Source organism: Orbicella faveolata, unplaced genomic scaffold, assembly GCF_042242905.1.
Source record: "Orbicella faveolata isolate gen_17 unplaced genomic scaffold, um_ofav_v1 contig_3, whole genome shotgun sequence".
NCBI lineage: Eukaryota > Metazoa > Cnidaria > Anthozoa > Scleractinia > Merulinidae > Orbicella > Orbicella faveolata.
In genome coordinates, this window is record NW_028301558.1 from 2044161 (window position 1) to 2070831 (window position 26671).

Here is a 26671-nt window from a genome sequence, read left to right on the forward strand (position 1 = left end):
TCTGAAGAAATGCCGATTTTGCAAAATTGGGTTTCTCAGGTGGCATGTCATGTGTACAGCTATTTTGAGAAATGGTAGTTCAAAATTTCTTGATTGAAGCTGACTGTCTAATAACAAAGGTTGGAAAACCACCAGTGGACGTATCGTGACTTTTCCTTCTAAAATACCATTATTCACTGAAGTTCGATCAACGGTGGTAAACTAAAACTACCCATACTACCTTTTCACATCTGTAGGATGACCTTTCTTGAAACAGCTGTAGACATACAGTGGGAAGATTCTCATAATGAGTTTCAGCTGTGCATAAAGTAAATTGCTTCTGAATCAGCTGTAGTTGACAGTAAAAAAAAAAAAAACAGCCTTGCCATTCCCTTTAAATTTGAACAAGTGTCAAACTTCACAATCTCTAGACTCACTGTACATGCCACTGTTTGTGCTCTTAGTACTAAAAGCCACATCTCCAGAATATTTTTTTATTTTGTCAAAATTTAAACTTTGGTCACAAATTTCAGCCTAGTTACAATACCTGCCAACTTCTTTTCCTATCCAAATAAGTGAGATTTTTATCCTGGGATTTGCAAGATTTTGAAAGATTACTGCACCATGAATAAAGACAGCTGAAGATTTCCAAGGACATAGGACATTTCAAAGATTTCCTGAGTTCTCAAGCAGCATGCAAAGAAAGTCCTGTTGTGTCCAGTACGTCGGGGTTAGTGGATTATGCTGTCAAGCTGCTGGATTCTATCATTAATATTATTGCTTGCCTGACTAGCAATGAAGAATTTTTGAGGAAATTCAAATTACAGAAGTACTAAGGCATGAGATCAAAGTAATAATATTATATTATCAGTAATTCAATTTTAAATTAATCAATCTTGCTGGTAAGAAAATCTAGAGTGAGAAGGACTAATTAAGTTCAGGCTTGTACATCCCATTTACAGCTTACAGGAAAGCATGAACAAAAATTGCTTTTCTTTACACCCTGACAAGACAAAGATATTTATTCCCCATAATGTTTTTACGGACCACAAATTCTTGTTAATAACATCTAATGCTACCATAAAGTTCACAAACTCCTCTATGACACAACCAATTTTATTCTTACATTGGTTCAAGTTTACGTTAATAAGAGGCGTGTGTCAGTAAGGCTGTTCACACTTTTCAGCTATTCACAAAAAAATTTATTAGACAATGTCCAGAAGCACCATGTTGAAGTATTCAACCTACAGATATGGTTTTACACCTAAGGTATAAGAGTTGGCAGGTATAAGTTAAATGTACCCACTGGTTACTTAGATGTGCACAATTGACAATGTACCAGTTACCAGTAATAAAGAATCATGTAACACAAATAATTAAACTGCCGATAATAATAAACTTCCAAATAAACACAACGTGAATGAGGTCACCATGATCTTGCTATATTAGGAGTAACATTCTCATCATGATCCTTACCAGTCTCACAAAGTAATGCGAACACCTATTTTGAAAGCCGAGTATTCTAATGCTTTACAAAACAGTGTGTAGTGTCACAGTACTGAGAGTTCATAAACAGCTGCCTGGATTGTGGATTGATGAACGTTGTTGTATTTACATAAGGTAGTTATTTTTAATAAATAATGCAGTTGATCAATGCTAAATTTTAGAGATGTCTTAAGCTGAAAAGTGCATCACTAGTCCAAGCTTTAGCCGTTCCATCAACTGGCTTCTGATTTGACATTTCTCTGTTCAACCCACATTGTGAATGCCATTCTAAAAAGAGAACAGAACTCATTAGAGAATGCAAAATTATTTATTAATAAAGGACTTGGGGTGAATTGAATTGAATTGGGGTGCTTGTCTTAATCCATCCTCTATAAATGAATTTACTTCCTTCTCCAATGTGCACTTTTTGTGGAGATCACGAAGAAACTCTTGAGCACCTTCTAATCAGCTACATTAAAAACTTTTGGCTTTGTGTTATTTCTTGGTTAAATACTTACAATATGAAAATTTATAAGGTTGATGAGGTAACAATCCTCTTTGGTATTTCCAATAACAACCCAGGGAATTGTTTGTTAAATCACATAATCATTCTTGGGAAATATACCATTTATTTATGCCGTTGTAAAAATATCAAGCCATCTTTATCTTTACTTAAGGCCAAAACAACCGAAACTCGAGAACTAGAATTTTCAATTGCAAAAAAGAATAAAGAATCTATTCATTACAAAAAATGGCAAAACATGTTGTCGTAACTTTTCTTTTCTCAACAGCTGAGTATCGGGTAGTAATAGTTATATATGCAGTTGTACATACAGATATATAAGTATCTGTACAAATTATTATATGGGTTTATACTGTTAACCACACCCTTAATTAGATCTAGCTGACTGTGAATGTAATGTAATGCACATTTGTAATTAGTGACTGTGTTAGTGGGTAGCATAAGCGTTAATGTAATTAACTGTGTAATTGTTTGTATCGCTCTTGTAATTGTGCTTTAAGTAACAAAAAATGTTAAAAAAATCCCTTATTAATCTTATCTCATTAACATCTTGACTACTATTGTCCATGATTTTAAATCTGGATTGTACCTTGTTTGTATTTTGAGCTCTTTCTTTGAAGACTGGAGTTCGAGACAATTTTTCTTATTAATCACATACACGGTGGAATTCATTGCGTTGAAGATGGGCAAAATTATCATACATGACTGCGTTATGCGTATCTGAATGGTGCTGGTCCTGCCTTCAAATTTTATGAAGTCATTGGAAAATGAGTAATGTGCATGAATTAGATTGTGCTTGTGGCAGGCGTTTTCCAAACTCAGTCTCTACCTGCTGCATTTCTACCAAATCCTTGAATACTTTTTCTCCCCCTGGTACTCTGGAAGCTTCTTTTTTACCTAACCTATCACTTTATTTACTGTAAACCATAATTCCGGCACACAATACATTAATCTTTGAATTTAATTTCGGGAAAATCTCACATATGGTCGGTATCGCATATTATTACATGTAGGAGTTGTATATTGTTTACAAAAAGAGAATATTCTGCTCCTTATTTATTTTGCTCCTTACCAAAATCCAAATCTTTTCACCTTAAACCCACAGAAATTGATCTTTTTAGTTTGAGGTTCTTTATCAGGGTTCTTTATAATTTTTATCACCAAATATAGCAATGGATGAAGTCTGGTTTTGTAGCCTTAGGCTCCAAGTCCATGCATGCAGGTTTGAGCCACACATCACAAATAGATCAGGTTTAATTAGTAATTATAAAACTACAGGGTAACTGCTATTTTTCAAAAGGAAAAATGATTAAAGTGTGGTTTCTTGACTGATGGAGACAATGTTAATTTGTATGCTTTCTTTCACATCTGATTGGTGGCTACACAATCGACATGTAAAAATCAAATCAAAGTTTTCACTCCTTTTTGACTTTCACAATACAGAGATAATAATAATCAAATTTTCATTAGTGAATCCATTATTTTGTTTAGTATTTGGGGGAAGACTTGTTAAAGTCTGACTACAGCAAATCTAGATCTTGTATGTGGGCTGGCATTATAACAAGCAAAGCATTACAACTGAAAATGAGCAGCTGCTATATCACCTGAATCGAACTAAATTATACTAGTCTAAGTAACTTCCAAGCACACATAATGCCACACTCAAATACCAAAGTTAAGTACACCAAGTAATAAAACACCAATATTGCAAACAGCAAGTAAAATACATCACACAAGTAAAGTAACTAAGACAAGAAAAGTACATGTATACATACACTGTATGGTTGGACAACAGATGGTGTATTACATAAGTTCTATGGAAAACAGTTTGCCACTGACTTGATATTGGTGTATCATATATACAGTTGTTTCAACAAACTTTGTCCCACGAAAAGCATAAATAGCATACACAACATTGGCGGTATTATAGGTATAATAGTGATAGTTCATCATTGCTTGGTTCAGGATCACTGAGCGTTTCAGCAAGAAGGAAAAAGAATGAATACACACATTTGTGCTGTTTCCTTCTGTCATGCTGAAACACACTGATTATAATCATTTGATTAACCACTCTTACCCCTAAATCCTTTCAGCATTGTCACCCATGCATTTTTGTTTTTGTAGGAGTCAAGCTTTTTGAAAACAGTTGCATCATGTAAAATGTAACTACAATCATCATTATACCTGCAGTGTTTGACAATACACTCATTGCTACAGTACTGAGTGCCACGCTCCTTTGTTGTCCGTGCTGGATTGTTACAACCATCACACAGACAGATACGCTGGCTTATTGGGTTGACTGTCACTTTACTCTTCTGTATACAGTTAAACAAAAAACCCAGTGAAAAAACAAAACAAAAACATAACAGATTAAAATATCCCTCCTCAATAAACTTCTGACTTACAGTGCATCCATGAATCTACTAGTTATGATTATTATTATTATTATTATTATTATTATCATCATCATTATCATTATTTGGCAGTTTCAGTAATTGCAATTCAGTAATTTGAGTAGAGGAGTCATGGGAAATGTGTAGATTCATCATAAGATAATTATTAGTCAGAAAAGTTACTCTGACTAGTTAAATATAACCTTCGATTTGATGCAGATTTATGGCATATATGATGTTAGCCTGTGAACAGGCTCCCGGCAAGCCTGAATGAAGCAAGGGAGCCTGTGGACTTTCTGTTGATGCCACCGTTCCATGATACCAGGATCTGGTATCATGATCTGATTGGATAAATCGCTGATTGATGACATCGTAGAGATAAATATTTGACAGATCTTTGTAAAATAAGGTTGACCGCCCCATGCAACTCCTACAATTCGTGACATTTGTGCATTTGCTGTTCTTTTTTAACCTTTGGTCCCTCAACCTTTTGGTATTTCACACATGATTCTGAAGGGTACTTCATGCTGTGTTATGAGGAGGAATTTTAAGTAGTCTGGAGCCATTTGGCTGTGCCATTAACAGCAATTTTTTTTAGAGGTCAAAGGTATGGTTTCCGGACTTTCCACTGCTATTTGCATGTTGCTTCACAGGGTTTTACACCTCTATCATTTGCCATGTGCTTGTAATTTATTTAGGCTCATTTCAGTATTGCAAAATATGTTTTAAGCTCTCGAAGTATTAGCTCTGGAGGGACAAAGTTTGAAATATTCCGTGAGCATGTTGCTTACTTGCACTCTATATTATGATGCTGGGCCCGGCTGTTTGATAAGGTCGATTAGAACTGTCAAGAAGAGAAAACGTAGCTTCTTGGCTGGCCTAATTACTTCACTGACTGATTTGTTACAGGCTAATCACCAAGGGTGGATAGGCACATCACAAACAACGTCTACAGGCTCCCCAGTCATGCCCCGATCACTTCGCTTTCTGAATTCTTCAGTTTCATGCCCATTCACTCAATTTGCTCGCTGAATTTTTTCCCCTTCCTCACTTGGAGCCCGTTGGCAAGCTGGTTTGATGTTATCTGGATGGGCTTTTTAGAGCGGAGACACACATGAGAGTATTCAATGTTTCAGTCTGTTGTGACTGGCTACTGGTTAACCCTCCACACTCACCTTAGGCTTGGTTGGAACTGCTGGTTGAGAAACTGTATTAGTAGTTGTCTTGCTAGCTGCCATTGGAGGTACAGTTGCCACAGGTTTCCCAGCCATAGGAACTTGATTTTGAGCACGCCCTAAGGGTTTACTGCCAGAAGCTACAGGTGCAGTAGAATCCTTGCTACTTTCCAGTGAAGCAGGTGCACCACTGGGTACTACAGTAATATCCATTTTATCAACTTTCCTCAATTTTGGTCCAGGTTCATCCTGAAGGAGAAACATTTGTAGGACTTGTAATTCTTACAGACAGTTTTACAACATGCACATCGTTCTACGCAATGTGGTGTTAAGATATCAATAATGAACTTGAACTAATATACAATGGAACCAACTTGTAACTAGATCCCCTGTCAACATGTTTTCTAGTAATGATGGCTGTTCTTTTATTGATTCATTGCTTTGGGAATTTGGTAATTTATTATATGGCTAGCTCCGTGAGTGGGCAAGATGAATCAAATCCTGCACTGTGATTGGCTACCTGAGCGGGCAAGATGGAGCTATCTTGCCTGCTCGGGACTACCCGCCGTGTTCCGCACCAAAAATTTCCCGAAAGCCATACAATAAATCCTTTATTGACCAAGCTTGTTCGGTCAAGATTGCTGGATATTGGCTTCGTTCTTTTTTTGCAAGTTTATGGACCTTGACTCCGTTTCGGTCCATGAACACGCAAAATAAGAACTTGGCCAATATCCAGCCATCTTGACCTTACACTTGGTCAATAACCCATACGTACTCCACCATATGTAAACATCTGCATCCATTTACATTCTACCTTTTCAGACAACTCTAGATTAGGAAAACAAGAACATTCAGGATTTTAAACTTAATAAACATCCAGGATTTTATGGTTTCCAAAACAGATGCCCAAGTCGGATACTCTTTGGGTTTCACACATGGACGAGTATATACCTCTTGTAATAACTTTTTAGCTCTGTGTTCTTCTTGAAATTTTTGGTAATCCTGTTGTGCTTTCTCTTGCAAACTCTAAAAATATAGTTAACTTGTTAATACCATGATAAACAAAGGTTGCCTCTAAATCACACTTAACCCACCGGAAGCAACTATACATTATTGTTAGGCAGGATAAGAGTAAACAAAGGAATAAAAAGAACGAATAGTTTACCTTGTCTCCGGTTGTCATCAGACGTACAGGGAAAACTACTACCTACATGTGTTGCAAAACACTACAGTACTGAACTCATACCTAGGCCCCTTCACACAGAAGGGGGAGCCTCTGCTGGAGGGGGCATGTGTAATGGTACTATCATGTAGCAAAAATTGATTAAAAATTTGACCAAGTTGTAAAAAACTCTTGACTTTGTTGTTTGTTTGCCTGGTTTCATGGAAGCTACAGTAAGAAATTTAGAGATCTGAGCAAAGTTTGGATTGTATTTCAAAACAATGAGAGAGCAGAGAGTTGCTTCCCTTGTCAAATTATATATCAAAGCTAGAAAAATTTTGGACCGCAAAAAGATGCCTAGGTATCAGTTCAACACTATAATTTTTTGTAGGACTTAAAGGAAGCTGTTTTCCCTCTAAATTCACCTGAGAGGTGACAACAGGGGACAAAGGTCAACTAAATGCATTCTTTTTACTCCTTCATTTACTCTCATCCTACTCAACCAGATTGTATGTTCCCTATACTTTAACCTAGAAAGAGATGGAAATCATCTGCTCCTTATGCACAAGAAAGCTAGTTAACATTTCTTTTTTTTTCTGCAGCCTTTACAAGGTGGCAAGAAATCAAACATTATTTCAACCCAGTGATATCCAATGCTCCCTCATCATGCCCCATGTGCCCTGTCTGATATGGACAGTACAGACTACTGCCCCATCCACCATTGGGTTTATAAGGTTGTTTCTATCCAGGGTTGTTGCTTAGAAAAAAGAAAGTCTCCAGGATGAAAATTACACTGAGCAGACTTCAGAAGGATACAGTGATAGTGATAGGTAACTTTTAACTTAACTTAACTTAACTTAATTTATTAGTAATTTTATTGGGAGTGTCCCGATTAAGACCTTATGCGTCCAATGGCATGATGAGGACTGATCATGATGAGTAGCACATGACTGACATGATTGGGTGGGGGAAGAGGGAGAGGGTAAGGGTTGCAAAAGCTTGGCTTGGATTTTATCTAGGAGAATGTATGAGAAGTTGCTTCCACCCCTATCACCCCTAAAGAAAATTATTTGTTCTATCAGCCAATAAACTCAGTGTTTAGCTGACAAGTTACATGTACAAGAAAATAATGTCATCTAAAATCTACATTTTCATGGCAGTTTGTAGATATAATACATGTATATATGCTTCTGCTGCAGTCATACCTTTTTTTGATTTTCATTCAAATTTTCCCATAACTGGTCAACAATTTTCTTGATGTCTTCAAACTGTACCTGTAAAATATTTTACATCAACAAATTAGACATTACACGTACACAATCATACACAACACTGTTTAGGAGTTAAATGCCGTATGTAACACAATATAGTCCACAATAAATATTACAGAAACTGCTCATTTATGATCTGGTCACATAGCCAGTATATAAAACTTAACTAGACAAATTGTACGTGAAATGCTGCAAGTAGATGTTGGGCAGTACTACATCATAATCTTGATTAGTGTGTTGCTCACCAAAAACAAGTGAAAATAATACTACTGTAACAATGGTTTCAGTTTTCACTAGACAATTATTAAGATATTTCTTAATCGATCTGACATGGACATTTGTTTGATAAGTGATAAGGATTGTGGGAAGAATGCCAAGTGTACTTACTGCAGGGTTCTTTGAACGTATGGTTGATTGCGTTTCCCTGAAGAAGAGCTCATAAGCTGTAAGAGGCCTAAAATTAAAGAACCAGAACCATTATAGATATGCATCTATCAAATAACTACACAAATGAATGATTTATTTGTCTGAAAATGTAGCACGTGTGCTGTGAATGTCAAACTTGTACATCTATCCAGGGGTTTCATAAGGGTTGGTCACCTAGCAAATTGATTGGCTAAGATGCTGATTTCCCTGCCTGGTTTGACCATCTGGAAGAAAGTTTCCTGATAAAGTTCAGTTCAAACAGTTTGCCTACCTGTGAAAACCAACTGCCTTCCCGCTGAAAATGTCAATTAAAGCCCTAACTATCACATTCTAGACTAATTTTTAATGCTAATTGCATGTAAGAAGAACTACACTAGAATGTGATTTATATCATGGAAATTATAAGGGTTCACAATAGTTGTTGTAAAATACATGTATGTGGAAACAAGTATTGTAACACAATTTTGACTGTGGTCTTACTTGTTCCCACATAATAGATCTCTAAACCATTCCTATCCATCTGAAGGAGTATGAAATTGTCAGTTCGTTCTGAAATTTTGTTACAAAAGAAGAGAAGTCCTCATTATCAACTAATCAATTCAATTTAATGTTGACTAAGGTAATGCTGAATTAGGATCATGAGAGAACACAAGATCAAGCATCCTTCAAATGTTGTGTCTTGTAGAAATAATGAACACAGTGAATCAATGGGTGCACATGTTTGAATACCATAATAGGTTACACACTCACTTGTTTAGTTCTTGTCTATCCTTTTCTCTCTTCTTTCTTTTAGTTCCTTTATCTTTCTTTTTCTTTTTCTTCTTCTTGATGTCATCGGAGCCTGCCTCCTTCTTTAAGTTTTCTGCCACCTGGGATAAAGGAGTACTATCATCCTCATCATCCTCATCATCACTGTCTTGCTGACTAGCAGAAGTTGCATCCTTTGCAGTAGAACCTGACATTGTTTGTGGTGATAGCATAAGATTTTCTGCTGAGCTTGTCAAGGACGACTGTGTGCTGGCTGCAGATGTAGTGTGGCCTCCACCAGACAAAGATGACAACGTTGATGAAGATGAGGCAGCAACCACTTGACTGATTGCTGTTGCCTCATTGACAAACGTTATTTGAACAACATTGCTGCTGGATGACAAAGGTGTCTGTGATAATGGTACAGTGTTTGACTGTGCAGATCCCAAAGTTATCGAGTTATGTTTATTATTTGGATTATTCACAAGTAGTCCAGGTGGTGTCTGTTGCATTGATGTTACTGTCTGAGCCAAACCCATCTGCACACAGGGTGCAGCATTGCTTTGTGACATGGTTAATTCACTTTTAACTCCACTAACAGCCATTTTGCCTGTTTCAACAAATGAAGACACATTTTTAAAGCTTGGATTTAAGGCTGCTTCCAGTTCATCTTTAGACTCTGCTGGCTGAAGGGAAGATAACATGGACTTTGAATTAAAGCCAATGTTAGTAGGCTTTATTAATGTCATTTTGTTTGGTTGTGGTTTGAGCGACACAGGTGATTTAAGAGCTGAATTAGCATTTACAAGAATCATCTTCACTGGCTGATTTGATGCTGTCAGAGAAATGGAAGATTTAGCTTGTGATCCCTGTGCTCCAGATGCAGAATTTTGTGGAACTACATAACAAATAAGTGGTTGTCCAGTCTGTATACCAGCTTTTGTGGTCATAGCTTGCCCAGAAGATACCTGCTGCTTTGGCTGTCCAATGGCTTTTACAAGTTGACCTAAGAGTTCAGGGTTGGATGCCAAAGCTTGTAATGGATTCGTTTGATTGTGAGTACCACTAGATTGGACAGTAGCTGCACCTAAATTTGTCCCTTGTAGAGCTTTCTGAGAAGGCACTTTATTGGAATTTGTGACAGAAACTCCAACATTGTGCGTGGCAATATTATGTCCTTGTGCCTGAGAGGCACTTGAATGAACTGTAGAAGAAGACAATATTACCCTAGAACCCTGAGGATTAACATTTGCCCCATCCACATTATTTTTAGCTGGTACATTACTTGAAGTTAATGTTGGAGAGTTAATTCCAATGTGCGGAAGGGATGATCCAGTTTGACTCTTTGAAGATGCAACAGCAGCTGGAACTGCCATTTGTAACATTTGTGAATTAGTCAGAACCTGACTGCTGTGAGATGAAAAAGGCCTAGCAGCTATCACAGCTGATTGTGAAGCAGATAATCCTCCTACAGCCTGCAATGGAGAGCTAGGCTGGATAGCAGGAGGTGTGAGCCTCACAGCTTGGCTTCCTGATCTAACTGGTGCAGATACTTTTCCAGCATGGTTTGTTTGCTTTACTTTGGGACTTGGACTTCTTGATGATGCCAATGGACTCCCAGGACTACCAGTGGCATTCAGAGGACTCCCTCCTGGCACCACTCTTAGAGGTAATGTTGTTTTTCCTGAGGTACTTGATGTCTGTACAACAGCTAACAGTTCTGGGCTTGTTGTGCAACCAGACACTGGGGAAATCCCCTTTTGTACAGTGTTTGATGCAATCTGTAAATGATCTGTTGAGGGATTTTGCTGTTGAGAAGCTTGAGGTGCAAAAACAATTGGTTCACTGACACCTTGAGGCATATCCCGTTCAACAATTTCATCAATGAGTTGTTCAATGTTAGAACCTTCCCCCATTGACTCACCCACCAGTTGTTGATTCATGCTGACATTGTTCATTGGTGGAGGAAGGTTTGGTTGCACAAATGAGGGTAGCTGTGGTTGGACAGTTGCAGGTCTATTAAGGGTCGAGAGTAAAGCCATTCTTAGTGGCTGTTGTCCCACAGGAAAGGTTGAGTGTGTCTGTAATGATCCAGGTGGGGTAATTGGAGGTAAATCAAAGTTTTCTGATGGAAAAGTAGGAGTTGGTGGTGTCCTAGAACGTGCAGAAAGATTCTGTGCATGAAGATACTCCTGCCGTATATCAGTCAACAAGGAGCTTGTGTCTCCAGGGAATACAGGGTTTATGGCAGATGATCGTGGATTCTTTAAACAACAAAAAAATAACTGTAATATTCATATCGTAAATTTGTTGTTGTTGTTGTAGGAACACATGGTTTTGTTATTAAAAATAACAGGAACCAACTTATACAAGGCTACAGTTTGTAAATGTCAAAGTAATGCTACTATTGATTTAACCAATTTAGCTTAGGGTTATGCTATGCATAACAGCACCTTTACATATGTATTTGCAAGTGTCTAAGTTTCTTGTGCTATGGTAAACCTTGTGCCACTCTTAAATAACTTTATTTAATTTACTGCATCACATCACAGACATTAAATCATTACAACTATAGAGAATATACGAAGCATTGATGGACAGTTAACTTGGTGTTAGTAATAAGAATAAATTCAAGTGGGAAATGATTGATCAAAATGGATGACAATCAACAAAAATAGATGATCATCTATAAGGCAGTTGGTAATACCGGTAATCAATTTTGTTAAAAATTACACATAGATAAGTCCTCTTTGCAATCAATAAATCAATTGGCATCTGTATTACTATTATTTAAGGAACAAAAAAGTTTATCAATCTACAGAGTTATAGAAACATAATGGGAAGCTAAAGGTGAGTGTTTTCATAGGTTCTTCCAAACTGTTATGAGTGTTTCTTTTATCTTTTAGAAACTCAGAGAATGTCTTTTATTTCAGAAAATACTGCAAGGAAGAGCACATTAAAGAAAGTATGGATTTTATAAATTGGCACAAGGTCTTATCAGTGTGACATAAATGCATCTTTCACTCACTCTCTCACTCATCCACTCAGAGACATTATGATATTTTGTTTTACAAAACAATGACTCATGTGCTTTCATGTGTCACTCTATATTGAACCAAAATGGTACCTACTTGTGGTAAGCTAACGATAGCCGTGCCAGCATCCCTGTGATGCAGACCCCTTTCTAGCACCAATCCATCTCTTCCCCCACTGTTTTGAGGATTTGTTGCCGATTGTGTAGTGGCTGTTGATGCAACATTGGAAGTTGCTACATTCAGACTCTGAAGTTGCTCAAACTCAATATCCTAATGAAGAGTTAATGTGAGAGGTTAAAATACACAATACATTTTTTCCTGTACTGTGTCTAAAAAAGAAAATGCAAAAATTTCCCCTGGCTTCCAAGAGATGCTTAAGGTATTGGCACTTGAACTACTGTATTGACAATTTGAGCAAATTACTTAGTTCATGTACTGACATATCATCTATGCAACATCATCTCAACCCTCCCTTCCCCCATTCTAACACTTTGTTGGCTTCATAATTTTTTATAAAGAAAATAGCAAAAAGATATCTTGTAGCTTAGAGCCTGATGCTATTAAAACACCAAAGACGTTTTGAAAAATTTACACATAAACCATCCCCTGTTGCATGAGTTTTCATCAACTTTCCAATGTTAATTACATAACACCCGGTCAACAAAAAGATCGCCAGGGTATAACACTTGATGAAGTAACAAAACTAAAAACCAAGAACTTCACTTAAAAGAAAGATTACCTGTCCAAACCCAAAAATAAGCTGCGTACTGAAGCTTAACTCAGTTGACGACACAAAGAAGAAACTACGTTAAGTTTCATTTTCATTTCAAAACATAAGAGCTTACGATATGCGATTAGTGAACAAAAATACAATTGTACCCAACTACGAATCGAAAATTATCAGTAAATTCAATTTCATAATTTGATAAATTCAGCGAGCCATGATAAAGCTCAAACCGTAGATGTGGTTATGAATTATTCATCGCACGTTGTTAATTTGAAAGCCCAGCTGTGAGCACTATGATAACGCCATCAATGCCTTCTTCCTGCGTTTTTATAGAGCAGTTGAACTTCGTATAATTTCGGCTCTCCTTCGATGAAAGTACCTGCAAGTTCACTGTTTAAGTACTCGTAGTATTGAAGCCTTTACAACTTCATCAACAACACCAGCTGTCTCTGCGGTTGCCTGTTGGACAGCTCCATATTGAACTGGGCCCGTTAACAAAATTTCGAAAGTTAATTTGAATGTTCTCGACTCAGATCAAGTTTTTGCTGATAACGAGACGACTTCAACAGGTCTGCTTTCTTCCTATTTTCAAACCATCGTACCTCAGCTAATAAGCTCAACCTTTTAAATGTTATACACAATCACATGCTCACAAGCATGGAACCCGTAAGCTCATCAGGTCGAAGATTCGAAAAAAAAAAAATAGAACAGCAATTACGAAAAAACCCATGCTAACTATCACATCGTTAACACCTTCCACGGGACTTTCTCTCGATATGACAGCCACTTGTACTTTACAGGATTCCTCAAGGGCTTGGATGTACGCTTACTACATTTTTCCACAAGGTCTCGGGTGCGCTCAACTTCAATCGAGTGTTACCGATTTATTTCTTGGCAAATTTTTCATTTCCGTGGCGAAAAGGCTACCTAAGAGTACACCTAACAGACCTTTGAAGGAATATCGTGCTTGTCCCAATCTATAACTTCATCTATATCAAAATCGGCGATATCATTCGCGTTTGACTCCGTCGCCATTGCCCCACTATGAAGACATCAACATCGTATGCGCATACTCTAGCGTATTGCTGACCAAAATTTTGTGCCTGCGATAAAAAATCGCCTCGCTTCTATGTTGTTTCATCAGAATTTTCTTCTTAGAGCATTCCTTCGCAGTAGAACCCCGCCCTATTACGGTCACCTCGTGATTACGGCCAGTCTTTTTGGACCCAGCAAAACGCCCATACATGTTGTTATAAGAAAACCCTGTTAATCTGGCCAACCCGTTAATACGGCCAACGGCCACACTCCGACCTGTATAATCCTTATGCCTGATGAGGATAAAATCTTTCGTGGCTCTTCATTTTTGATAACGTAACGTGAAAACAAGCTATAATTTTACCCTGTTAATACGGCCACTCGAACCAGTTATGTTCACCTTTCCATTGTTAACCCTCCGGCGGCGGAGCGTTTTGAAACATGGGGGGTGGGGGTGGGAGGGCGGCTCTTAAAGAGATAAGATAAGATAACTTTATTTATACACGGTTTTTCCATTAGTCAACAAAGTTACTGGACTATCTACCTATCTGCCTAACTACAATAAAAATTTTAAAAAAAACTGCTTTTCATGGAGGCCGAGTCTAAAAATTTACTTAAAATTAAGATATTACTTTAAAATGTGGCGACTTAATTTAGATTTGAAATCGGTCAGTGAAGATGCTTGTCTTAAGTCTAATAGGTAAGTTGTTCCACAACTGAGCTCCGCTGTACGAAAAACTTCTCTTAAGATAATCAGGTCGAGGTTGTGGAAGAACTAATTTGCTTTCGGTATTCCTTAAACGATAAGCATTTACGTTGTCACGATATACGAATCTTGATCTGAGAAAACCAGGTGTCATACCATTTAATGTTTTATACATTAGGATAGACTTCCGTTCCAATCTTTGATAGTAGAGTCTTCGCCACCCTTGTGCCCGGAACAAATCATCCAAATTACTATCATAACCCTCAGACATTAGGGTGCGAGCTGTGCGATTTCGAAGCCTTTGCAGTTTTTCAGAAAGACCCTTGTTACAGTTACCACTCACTACATTGCAATAATCAAAATGTGGTTGAACAAGGATATTATAAACTTTAATTAAAACATTAAATGGAGTGAGATTCCGAATTCGTTTAATTGCACAAATGGTACAAGCTATCTTCTTAGAGATATTTTCAATATGACACTCCCAGTTTATATTTTCACCGACATAAACTCCAAGGGATTTAGCGGAGGTTACTTGTTCTACTGCGTTCTCGTTTATAGCTAGTAAGAGAGGGACTTTCCATAAATTGTGATAACTTCTGCCTTGGTGAAATAAGCATAAACTTAGCTTTTGTCAAATTTAGGGTAAAGTTGTTAGCAGACAGTCATTCGTACACATTGCTCAGGTCGTGATTAAGAGGGTAATTTAGACATAAAAACGTTGCCGCAAAATGGATAATGCCGTTGTCAGTGAAACCTGTTGTCTTTCCGCCGAATATTTAATGTTCTTAGAGGTCGGAACCAGGGTGGGGAATTTAGTTAGCTTCCGCATTAATCTGAGTGAGCAGCCAGTGGCCTATACGACACCTGGAACGATGGGCCAGAGAAGTTTGGCAAGGAATTCCTCTGGAGCAAATGAGGGCCTGGAGGGTATTCCATATAATGCACAATATGGGGAGACTCCGCACAAAAAGCGAAAACGTAAGGATATAGGTAAAGAAAAGGGTAGGGACAACTGCCACTTAGTCCCTACCTTTTTCTTTACCTATATCCTTACGTTTTCATTTGCCACAAGATTGAAAACGGCACGCTTTCTGAGCGGAGTCTCCCCATATTGTGCATTCTATGGAGTACCCTCCAGGCTCTCACTTGCTCCAGGGGAATTCCTTGCAAGGGAAAGCCCTTTTGAAACATCTCGAACAGACGAACCTAATGACTTACTCATACAAGCACATTCCAGGGGCGGTGGCATCACTTTTGCCTACAAAAATCTTTACTTTCTTTTCTCAGACACTTGTTTCACTTTTGCCGCATTAGACTTATATTCATTTTATGATCTATCGCACCATCCCTACCATAAATCAGATTAAAACGCTCCTACAATTTAAATTTAAAATCGTATATATCCAAAACAGACTTGACTTCGTGGCGTAATGTAGCGCGTCTGACTCCAGATCAGAAGGCTGCGTGTTCGAATCACGTCGGTGCGTTCTCTTATGCTGAAAAGGCTACAGGTTTTAGGCCAGACGAAAAGATTGCTTTAGCCTTATATAATGGTTAACTTGAGAATTCTAGTTTAACTTAATGAGGAACTACATATTTTGTTCAGGATAACACAACTATCATCCTACCTGGCGACACTTGAGTTACCGGCCGTTGGCGCCAAATTAGAAACTTGGAGACACAAAATGTTTCCTAATTTTTCACTCTTTACAGTCTGATATGGTTTTTGGAATTATAAATTCTTTTTCGTGAACATTTGATGCCGTCTCCGGTAAAAAAAAGTTACACGACTTCAATGTTTTTCCTGTTATCATACCTTGAATCTACGACAGTAGAGATTTCCCGCCTGCTTATACTGATTGTTTAAGGTGATTCCCTAGTAAAAGAACCCGCCATAGATTTCCGATGAAACTTGGTATGCTGTTGTTACAGGACAAGGAGACATTAAAAACGTAGTAAAAAGAGGGGATCACCGTGCTTGTTTTCACGCCACAATGCTGACAAAAACGGTTATTTAGGTGACTTTTGGTAATCTCCGTGCGCAACAAATAAGCTCGATTATTTGTCAATGCAGCGTGTTATCACACAGAGTTTGACTTTCTTTGATTGTTTGATTACGAATTTTTAACGCGCAACCAGTAAAGACATCCCATTGTAAGAGCCTTCTGACGCGTTAACAAGCACGGTGACCCCATTTTTTTATTGCGTTTTTTTAATGTTCATATCATGAATGTTAATTATGCCAAGTTGCAAAAAAAGTGATAGTAGAACAATATCAAGGGAATTATCTTAACTAAATTTATGGCTCCAATTGCAGAAGCGATCTTTTTACACAGTCGATGTGGGAATGCCACGTCAGATTTTCATTGACATTTACTCCAAGTGATTTCGCAGAGGAAACTTGTTCAATCGGAACATTATTAATGGAGAGTTCGAGTGTATCAGATAGAGTACTTAATCTTTGCCTGGAGCCGATCAATATAAATTCCGTTTGTGTAGCGTTCAAGGTAAGTCTGTTAGACACAAGCCATTTGCTTAGTTTTTCAAGGTCGTGAGATAGACTAGACTGAATCGGATGGAAATCAGAACCAGCGTAATTAATGTGGGTGTCATCAGCATGCATTCTAGGTATGCTAAATGATAGACAGTTAGGCGAATCGTTAATATAAATTCATTGAAATAAAAGAGGACCAATGATCGTTCCCTGTCCACTTAGCCTGTGTTATAGGGGAAGGCCAAAAAAAAAAACAGGCGGGCAGAGATAGCCGCGAGTGGTCTGAGAGGGAAAAATCACACCACGCAAGGCTCGCTTCGCTCGTCCCATTTTATTTTTTTTTCGCGCTCGTCGGGAGCCTGTTCACGGACGGTGGAAACTCTCAGAACTCTCCCAGATTATCCAGGAGCCTCATGAATACAGACCGAGCTCCCGGACTCTCGCACAGGTCACCACTTTTATTTTCGGGGGATAATGTTTAAAATATTTACAGATGCATTTTTGTGGTTGAATCGGCAGAGTTCTCCTTTTATCGATGCTTTTGGGTTCGAGAAAGTTAAATTGGCGATGTTCTTACTTCCTTTTACGTGACACGTGATTGGTGAAAAAAATAGACCAATTTCGATATATTAAAATTCAGCCTAACACAATAGACCTCAGCATGAGGCTCTGGGGAATAAACCGCACAAACTCTGTAGTTATTCCCCAGAGCCTCGTGCTGGGGTCTGTTGTTTTAGGCTAATTTTAAAATATCGAAATTGGTCTACTCTCCATGATGCGTGATTTAATAGAAAAATTCGGCATCATGCGTAATTGGTACCCCCCCCCCCCTTTACTACCCTCGTAGTTAAGCCAAGCGCATTCCTCTATTTAATTTACCAAAATGTCGCGTTGTTCGTTTGCACAAACAAACTTCTTTGCGGTGTCTACAGTGTTCGATGTGTCCGTAATGGACTTACGACAGTGCAGCAGGAGGCAGTCGTTTACATGAAAAACAACAACAACAACAACAACAACAACAACAACAACAACAAGAGCCCGGGAGGTACTCCCAGAAAAAGTGGGTGGGGGTGTGCGGCCCGCTACATAAAACCCTTACTCTATTTATGACCAAAATCTGCTATTTTATATTGATCAATATTTATGCACCAAATAAAGATACCAATATTGTCGACTTTTTAAAAGATTTAGGAACTATCCTGCAAAAAGAAAATTTGGCTAATGAAGAAAATATAATTCATAATTGTCCTCTTAATCCGGTGCTCGATAAGAAAGGAGGTATACTTTTACCGAGAAAATCAGTAGTAGCAACCATCGATTGTGTACGTGCTGGCTTCGACCTTGTTGACATTTGGAGAGTAAAAAATCCTTCCACAAAAAGCTATACGTGGAGCCAAAACTCGCCGATGATTCTTTGCCGCTTAGACTTCTGGTCCTACTGGCTTATTTCGAATAATTTACAGGATTTGGTTACAACAACAGATATATCATTCCAGCCATTTAAAAAAACTGATCATGCGACCATTTCTATAGAGTTCAGTATCAGTGAAAAACATATCAAAGGTCCGGGCCATTGGAAAATGAATTGTTCGCTTTTGGTTGATGAAGACTATATTAGAGATGTAACAGCTAAAATGTCTATCTGGTCGATAGAAGGTCGGACAACAGAAGCATCTGGGATTGGACTAGGTATAATATCAGAGCTCATGCAATCCAGCATTCGAAACGAAAAGCGATGGAAAGAAAAGAAAAAGAAATAAATCTTCAAAAGGAATTTGCTAAAGCTAAGCAATTATTTGATTCCGACCCTAATGCCAACAATGCAAACGCTCTTAATTCGGCTCAAGAAAAATAAGAACTTCTTTGTGAAGAAAAGCTTCTAGGTATCATCATTCGTGCGCGAGCGCGCTGGTGGGAACACAGCGAGAAGAGTAGAAAATATTTTCTTAATTTAGAAAAAAGAAACCATGTTAAAAGACATGTGCGGAAATTGAAAACTAGTGGCTCGATTATCACGGATCCCTTTAATATTCTTTCCGAACAAAAACGTTTTTATCAAGAATTATATACAAGCTTTTGGTTGCATGTAATGTGTAGACTGTAATGCGTAGATACGTACTCCGTGGACTGTTTTTTTTGTAACTGTAGTGTAAGTTTAATTGCTTTAATTGTTCGAGCAAATAAAAAAAAATACAAGCCAGATTAAGAATGCAGACAACACGCGAGCGACGGAATTTTTCTTGAATTTAAATCTTGAATAATTTAAATATTCCTAGCCTTACAGAACAACAAATGCTATCGTGCGAGGGCAAAATAACTTCAAAAGAATATGCCAAGATGCCAAGGCTCTGGATACCTTTCAATTCAACAAACCCCTAAGAAATGACGGAATTCCAATTGAATTTTACAAAACATTTTGGTCCCTCATTAGCGAGCCTTTCACTGATTAGGTGTGCAAATGAGTGTTTTGAAAATGGTGAAATGTCAAGTTCCCAGAAATAAGCAGTAATTACTCTTATTGAAAAGAAAGGAAAAGGTCGCTCCTTTTTGGAAAATTGGAGACCAATTTCTCTTGGTAATGTCGACGCGAAAATTATGTCTAAGGTTTTAGCGACTAGGATAAAAAATGTTCTACCAGATATTATCTATCATAACCAAAGTTGCTTTTTTAAGGATCGCTATATAGGAGAAACTGTACGATCGATCTTTGATTTAATGGATTTTACCCTTAAAGAAAACATCCCAGGTCTAATGATTTTTATAGACTTTCATAAAACATTCGACAGTGTTGAGTGGAATTATTTTGTTACCTACCTGGGGGCATTTCGTTTTGGTCCTGACTTCATCAGATGGGTTAAGACACTGTACAAGAATATTCAAAGTTGTGTTATTAATAACGGTCTTACAACAGGTTATTTTGCGCTGGAACGAGGAGAAAGACAGGCTGATCCCTTGTCTCCTTATTTATTCGTGGTTGTAGTTGAAACTCTTGCTATAGCAATTCGACAAAACACAGCGATTAAATGTATCTCAATTGGTAAAGAGGAAACAAAGCTTCTCCAATACGCGGATGATATGACAGCAATTCTATCAGACAGAGATTGGGCGCGTGCCCTTTTCAACCCCCTAAATGTTTTCAGGAAAATGTAAGGTCTTAAGATAAATACATCTAAAACTGAAGTAATGTGGGTTGGTTCCTTAAGAAATAACAAGTCAAAACCCTTTGGATTAAATGGAGCTGCGAACCAATCAAAGCCCTTGGGGTCTATTATTCCTATGATACTAAATTACTGCACGAAAAGAATTTTATCGAGAGGTTGGACAGCGTCAAAAAACTTGTAAATGTCTGGTCTTCAAGAGGTCTTTCTATTTATGGGAAAGTAACAATTATAAAGTCTTTAATTATTCCTAAATTTGTTTATATTTTGTCACTTCTGCCGGCTCCAAAGCAAATCGTCCAAGAGTTGAACCGAATATCATTTAAATTTCTACGGAAAGGAACGGATAAAGTAACAAGACTGTCCACGATAAATGAATACGAGAATGACGGATTAAAAATGACCGATCTTGAAAGTATAGTTAAATCGTTACGGCTAGCCTGGCTGAAAGGAATCTTTGGAGAGAATGGCGGTGTTTGGAAAAGCTACCCACGAGTTTCATTGAAGCGTTACGAGGTCTCTTTTTATTTTATTGCAATTACGATATTAAAGACCATCATGTTCCTTCCCTGTTTTATTCTGAGTTACCTCAGTGGTGGTCAGAATTCCGAGACGGTGACAATACTAAACAAGAATGGCAACATATAGTGTGGAACAACAAAGAGATACGAATAAACAATAAGCCCATCTTCTATGGAACTCTTTTTGAAAACGGCATAATTTATGTAAACGATCTTTTATTTGAAACAGATACCGCAAATTCTTTTAAGACTATTTCAGCAAAATAAGCAAAACTAACTTTTTAACTTTGGCAGGACTTCGTCACTCCGCACCATTACACCTAAAAACCAAGGAAAGCACTCCCTCCGAAATGTTTTTATTGGTAGCGATAAATAACAAAGACTTTGATGTGTTATTAAAAAAGAAATCTAAGGACTACTAGACATTAATAAAAAGCTCAAAAGCCCAGCTCCCAAACAATTCTCAACATCTGAGACAAACTTTTGATTTATCAGAAGGTCATCTGAAAAAGGTCTTCTGGCTACCGCATAAGGTGTCCTTTGAACCATACATAAATGCGTTTCAATACAGTCCTTAATTCGATACTATTTACTAATACAAGGTTACATCTCAGAGGATAAATGTTCGTTCTGTAATTCAGAACCAGAAACCCTTCACCATCTCCTTTTTCATTGTAGCCTTGTGCAATGTTTTTGGAAAGATTTTGAATATTTCTTCTACCAACTGACAAGAGAATTCGTCCACCTTACTTTGCAAGATGTCATGATTGGCACTATTTACCCAAATTACACTTAACTGAACTATTTGATACTAGTCGCTAAATTATATATATGAGATTGCAGAAGAAATCTGATTCCTTCTATGATAAACGCCTTTAAACTAAAGGCGAAAGTTAAGTATGAAATAGAAAAGTTTATATGTGTTAAAACTAATAACATGGACAAATTTAACAAGAAGTGGGATTTGTGCACGGGCTCTGTACCTTAATTTGCAATGTGTTTATAAGTGTACTTCAGGTGTACTTATACCATGTTTTTTAGAACTGTACTGACTGTAATGTTACTTTTGGGTAATATGTAGATAGGCATTAGACCAGTATTGTAATGAAGTGTAAGTAAATGTGGTACTGTAAGTAGAGTATGTAGTTGTTTTAGAATTGTAATTAATGTGCGTATATGTATTGTAAATATTATAAGTGTGTGGCAATAAAAAAAAAAAAGAAAAAAAAAATTAGACACCCTTTTTATGGCCGTTGCGGCTGGCACAGCTACTCTAAACATAATTTGTGAAGGGCTTTTGGTGGTGGTCTTATCGATAATGATGAAAAAGTAGCTTCTTCTAAAGAACATACTTAATTCAAGACCAGAGTGAAAAAAAAACACACCCTATTTCTGACCAAAATGGCCAAAATCGATCCCCTATGACCAAGATGACTGAAAAACCACATCCTTTGGGGCCGCACATACCTATATTGCCCATATAAGGGCAAGGTTTGTTTGTATCAACTATGATTACACAAGTGCCATTGTCATTAAAAAGCACACTAAAAAACACTAAAAAACATTAAAAAACACACCCTATTTCTGACCAAAATGGCCAAAATAGATCCCCTATGACCAAGATGACTGAAAAACCACATCCTTTGGGGCCGCACATACCTATATTGCCCATATAAGGGCAAGGTTTGTTTGTATCAACTATGATTACACAAGTGCCATTGCCATTAAAAAGCTTGCCTTTGACTGAAAGTGTTAAATAGAGTTGACAAGAATAAATGCTTAACACGGTCGACAAAGGATTTGGTGGGGGAGCATGCGTGGCGTTTGCGTGTGGTGGCACGACTTTGAAGCAGGAGTCCACTTCCTCAAGTTTTGGGAATTTTTTCATCAATATTCCAACATCTTGGCGTATGAACCTCGAGTAATGGTACCTTACACAAACTAATGGTAAACAACGGCCGAAAACATAAAAGAGCAGACCGTGGGTCGACCGAAGAAGACCTTACAACGCCAAAGCGAGCCAACATGGCGGCGATCGAAGGTGGAGAGAAAGAAGACTCGTCAACAGAAGCACCTCTGGAAATATGTCAAGAACCTAGCCTCGGTGACCTCAGAGAAATGCTGGTAGATATTCAAATTACTGTCAACAACATTTTGCTTGGAAGCAAGAGAATCAGTGGTGAGGCAATGAGCTTAAAACTATCGTACAAAAACAGAAAGCTGAGTTATCTGCCATCAAGGAGGCTTTAGATCTAACTACAAAACAGTGTGCGAACTTTGAAAAAGAACTGGCCGCCGCTAGAGATCAATTAGCCGGGCAGGAAGAGGAAATAGTAGAATTCTATGACCTGCAAGATCGCCTGGAACAATACACTAGAAAGAATTCGCTCGAGTTTCATGGAATCCCTGAGAGAGCTTACTCTTGGCCAGAGGAGGTTATATTAAAAATTTCAGAGGCGTTGGAGGTCCCTGCTGTGGTCCCTCAGGATATCGAAATCTCTCATGAGCTCAACAACAAGGGCAACAAGGCTATAATCGCGAAATTTATCAGCCATAAAGTTAAGTCAAATCTGTTTCGTGCACGAACTAAACTGAATAGCTTCAAGATGACCGATCTTTTCCCTGGTTCTTCTTACTCGACAACAACAGAAGCTAACAGGATCTATATCAATGAAAATCTAACCTCGTATCGCGGGAGAATCATGAAGAATGAAGAAAGCAAATGAGAAATACAGAGATGGTGAGTTACTCAATGTCTGGTCACTTGACGGAACCATGTTTGTAAAAACTTCAACAGATGGTAGGCCAATCAAGATTAGTGAACTCGAAGATCTAGACCACCTCTAAATAAGTCGCCAAGAAAATATCCCTTACTTGGGGAGAGGGCGGTGCAGGTTGATTCGAAAGGAGAAAACTCTGAAACTATTTTTTTTTTTAAGAGTTACACTTGTATTACTTGTAATTTGTTGTGGACCACTCGGCTGCGCCTTGTGAGCCCACAACATATTGACCACTGTGATGACGCATACCATTGTCGATAAGAGTACAGACAACGCTAAACCACATTCGATTTGTTTTTTACCACAATGTCAACGTGACTGAGAAAATGTTTTTTTTTCGGAGCGTGACCAAGAGCGTGACACATAGACGTGCACAGCGTTGCCTGGACTCTTATCGACAACGGCAAATTAGCCAATCAGATTGCGAGATTAGTAGCAATTGTGGTAAAACGTTGTTTGTAATTCGTGGACATCATTCAAGTCCAGAAATATTTTTTTCACGCCTAATTTGCAGTTGCTTTAATCATCATTACAACTGTGGTGTTCACATCTTCATTTTATTTGCATAAAGGATCGCTTTTGATGGTTTCATTCAATTTCTCAAACTCATTAATTGTTCATGCAGCTCTTACCCAACCAGAGCATCTTATTCTGGTCAGGTGGATGGGTTTGAAAACCCAATGAAAAACGAGTTGAAAACCACGGCGTGTTTGGAAATAATTTCAAACACGGATGCAAATTTCCTTAATATGCATATTGATAAAGCAAGAAAAACACATGACGATAAACAACTTTATTTAATCACGCATTTTACAAAACAAACTTGAAACCTAAATCATTTACTGCTGAAGTTAAATGTAACGGTACAGTTATTAAACTCCCCAAAACAGAAAGGGCCATTCTTTTTCTAAATAAAAATCCTCGCTCAATGGTGGCGACCTCGTCTTTTGGTTCGTTTTCAACCTTGCTGTACACTTCCGACCTAAAATGGTACTAACGTTAGAAATTTCCAGTTCTAAGGCGTACTAATTTACTATCTACCCCTGCATTTAACAGACCAGACGCACACGTTACCTCGGAATAGCGCTGGCCACACACTTTTCCTCTTCTTCGCGAGTTTTAGGAGGTCTAAATCTGCACTCTGCCATTTGCTCTGCGAAGCAACGTGTTCGTTCAGAACTGACAAACAGCTAGGTACATGTAACGTGACATTGATAGATATTCAAAAATTGTCACAGAGCAGCAGGTGACAGAATCACATTTTCACGTCTCAAATATTATATTTGATAAATAATCGTAGTAAGGTGTCCCCAATTAGTATACATTGTATGCTAGCGACAAAGACACGTTAATAAAGATCTTATCTTATCTTTGAATTGAGAAAACTTATTCAAATGATAATTTCAACTAATTTTCTTTGTTGGAGAAGTAATTTCAAAAACTCGTGCTTCGGGTTTCATCAGGTTTCCAAACGCTCAAAAACAATAAAACCACTCGGCCTGCGTCCTCGTGGTTTCAAATGCTTCTCGCGTTTGGAAACCTGATGAAACCCTCGCACTCGTTTTTGAAATAGTACTTCAAAAGACTTCTGGAATGTTTACTTTCACATCAATTCTTTTTTGGGCTGCACAATAGTCCTTGCTTCACAGACATTGTCTCATGATGTTATAAATGGATAAAGATGGTGAATTTTCACATTGTCTGTTATTTGTTGCATGTTAAGGGCACTTTTTATCTCACACTCTGCTATTATGGACACTAAACGACGTCCCCGAGCATGTCCGCTATAATGATAGTTAATCAGCAGAGTTGATCACGTTAAATCATTAGATCTGATTATCGACGATCGGCTTTCCTGATCTAATCATGTTAACGAAATGAGTAAAAGGGTATCTTCGGCAAAAGGTGTCCTGAGGCGTATCAGGGGCCCGTTTCTCGAAAGCCCCGGAAACTTTTCGGGCCCGGAAACCCATAGCAAAATCTCGAACCTTACGATTACAGCGCTGTTTTATTCACATATTCTTAATATGAACAGAGGTTCCCTTCATACAGGAAGTTTCAGGCGTATACACTACTCCGTTTGTAGATACAGATGAACTAAAAATGGCTTTACGGGCCCGAAAAGTTTCCGGGGCTTTCGAGAAACGGGGCCCAGGTCCCCCATCTCCCAATCTACCGCGGTACTAATTTGTAACGTCTTAATCTAACCTCACTTAGATAACTGTGGCCCCGTCTGGGATATGGCTTAGTAATCGAGTAACGAAAATTACTCAACTGTGCAGCCAGAGTAATTTTAAAGGCCAATTATGAAACTAACTCAAGCTTGATTCGCGAAATACTTAATGGGACAAACTAGTACTAAGAGGAATGAAACAAAAAGCAATAATGATGTTTAAATCCCGTAACGGGTTAGCTCCAGTGTACTTGCGGGATCTACGAAGCACAGACTACGATTTGCGTAATTCTTTCGGTACATTGTCATTACCTAGGCCACGTACTAATGACTTGAAACGTAGTTTCAGTCTCAGCGGTGCTTTATTGTGGAATTCATTGCCTGAAAACATCAGAAAGATTAAATCAATTGCGAAATTCAAGACGCAAATCAATCATGTATTTGAGTCATCGGATTCTCACTCGGCAATCTTGTAAAACAGCATATTTTTAATTAATGTAATATTTGTATTTAGATTAGTGTACTATTGTACTTTGATTGATTGATTGAACCGGTCCACGTAGCACCCCTGGCATCACCTAGCCTCAATTGGACGCAGCTCCCACAGTAATGAGTGACTGAACTCATGCACCGTTCATCATGAGGGAAAACCTCGTCGAAAGGTTGCCGTAAAAGCTGAAATCAAATTCCTCGCTAATCCTCGGTTGGTTAATCATGCTTGAACAACTCGGCCCAGCCATGGTTAACTATGGTCCAACTGACCTTAAAGTTACCGTTATCTCTTTGACTTAATTAACAAATAAAGAAGCCTCGACTGTGCTCTGTTCTGTTGTAAAGCACGCAGGAAGCGGTAGAGCACGAAAGAAGTGTAGGGGAAA

General features: G+C 38.1%; 2 protein-coding genes and 1 pseudogene across 5 annotated transcripts in view; 1 reads left to right on the forward strand and 2 right to left on the reverse strand.

The window, feature by feature from the left end:
- Window positions 1–459: 459 nt before the first annotated feature.
- LOC110048757 (uncharacterized) lies at window positions 460–14008 on the reverse strand. 2 transcript variants are annotated; one of them, XM_089298594.1, is made up of 9 exons: window positions 13872–14007; window positions 12293–12466; window positions 9165–11425; window positions 8376–8442; window positions 7923–7991; window positions 6507–6581; window positions 5556–5804; window positions 4172–4302; window positions 460–1752 (listed from the first exon to the last, which is right to left on the reverse strand). In XM_089298594.1, exons 1-9 carry the CDS (start codon window positions 13956–13958, stop codon window positions 1698–1700), a joined length of 3168 nt encoding a protein of 1055 aa, XP_089154720.1. In that variant the 5' UTR covers window positions 13959–14007; the 3' UTR covers window positions 460–1697. The 2 variants fall into 2 exon arrangements, with proteins under 2 accessions (XP_089154720.1, XP_089154719.1); XM_089298593.1 differs by lacking the exon at window positions 460–1752 and having other exon boundaries at window positions 3462–4302; window positions 13872–14008.
- Window positions 14009–22731: 8723 nt separating this feature from the next.
- LOC110048770 (uncharacterized) lies at window positions 22732–23687 on the forward strand (annotated as a pseudogene).
- Window positions 23688–24158: 471 nt separating this feature from the next.
- LOC110048778 (nibrin-like) overlaps window positions 24159–26671 on the reverse strand; it is a 36733-nt gene continuing 34220 nt past the window's right edge. For all 3 annotated transcript variants that reach the window (XR_016209931.1, XM_089298408.1, XM_089298409.1), the window contains one exon: window positions 24159–26174. Coding sequence is in view for 2 of the 3 variants with exons in the window: in XM_089298408.1 (XP_089154534.1) it covers window positions 26168–26174 (7 nt within the window). In the remaining variant the exon portion in view is untranslated. The remainder of the gene's footprint in view (window positions 26175–26671) is intronic.